Source organism: Cebus imitator, unplaced genomic scaffold (assembly GCF_001604975.1).
Source record: "Cebus imitator isolate Cc_AM_T3 unplaced genomic scaffold, Cebus_imitator-1.0 Scaffold18, whole genome shotgun sequence".
NCBI lineage: Eukaryota > Metazoa > Chordata > Mammalia > Primates > Cebidae > Cebus > Cebus imitator.
The window spans coordinates 4727642-4728751 of NW_016107333.1; the positions used below are offsets into that span (position 1 = coordinate 4727642).

Sequence of the window (1110 nt, forward strand, 5' to 3'; positions counted from 1 at the left end):
AAAAAAAAAAAAAAGAATAAGGCCACAGCTAGTCCTACATGCAAGTCCAGAATAGAACTAACCACATTGCCTTCTCAACTTTCTCTTCTGCAGGTTATTGAGGTGGTGATCCGCTCAGAAGAAGGGCTCTCAAGGGACATGGTGAAACACCTGAACAGCATTGAAGAACAGATTTTGGAGAGTTTAGCATGGAGTCACAATTCTGCACTGTGGGAGGCTCTCCAGGTTTCTACAAACAAAGTTCCTACCTGTGAAGAAGTGAGTCTGGGCAAGGCTGATAATCCTGTCATTAAAAAATAACAGCTTTATTGAGAGATAATTCATATACTATACAGTTCACCTATTTTAAGTGTGCAGTTCAGTGGCTTTAGTATATAAATAGATATGTGCAGCCATAACCACAATTTTAGAATATATTCATCACTTCAATAAGAAACCTACATCCTTGGGCTATCACTTCCCTACCCCCATGTCTTCTCCCTAGCTCTAAGTAACCACTGATCTGCCTTGTTTCCATAAATTTGCCTGTTCTAGACATTTCGTATAAATGGAATCATAAAAATGTAGTCCCTTGTGACTGGGCTTCTGTCACTCATCATAATGTTTTTAAGGTTCATCTATGCTATAGAATATATCAGCATTTCATTTCCTTTTTTTTTTTTAAGGCAGGGTTTCACTCTGTTGCCCAGGCTGGTGTGCAGTGGCACAAACGTGGCTCACTGACTGCACCCTCAACTTCCTGGGCCCAAGAGGTCCTTCTGCCTTATTCTCCCAAGTAGCTAGGACCACAGGCACCTACCACCAACACCCACAGCCAGTTAATTTTGTTGTCGTTTGTTTTTTGTGTGTGTAGAGACAGGGTCTTGTCATGTTGCACAGGGTGATCTCAAACCCCTGAGCTCAAGTAATCCTCTTGTCTTGGCCTCCCAAAGTGCTGGAATTGTGAGTGTGAGTCACCACATCTGGCTCATTTCCTCTTTTTGCCAAGTAATATTCCATTGTGTGGTTGCTACATTTTATTTATTGATTCATCAGTTGATAAACATTTGAGTTGTTTCCACCTTTTGACTTTTTTTTTTTTTTTTTTTTTTATTTTTTTTTTTTTTTTTT

The 1110-nt window shown here is 39.7% G+C and overlaps 1 protein-coding gene across 1 annotated transcript in view; it reads left to right on the forward strand.

Annotated features, from left to right (window-relative positions):
* The window catches only part of RBL1 (RB transcriptional corepressor like 1), an 80720-nt gene that overhangs the window by 39491 nt on the left and 40119 nt on the right, over positions 1-1110 (forward strand). Inside the window, exon 12 of the mRNA XM_037734423.1 lies at positions 94-258. Coding sequence (XP_037590351.1) covers positions 94-258 — 165 coding nt within the window. The remainder of the gene's footprint in view (positions 1-93; positions 259-1110) is intronic.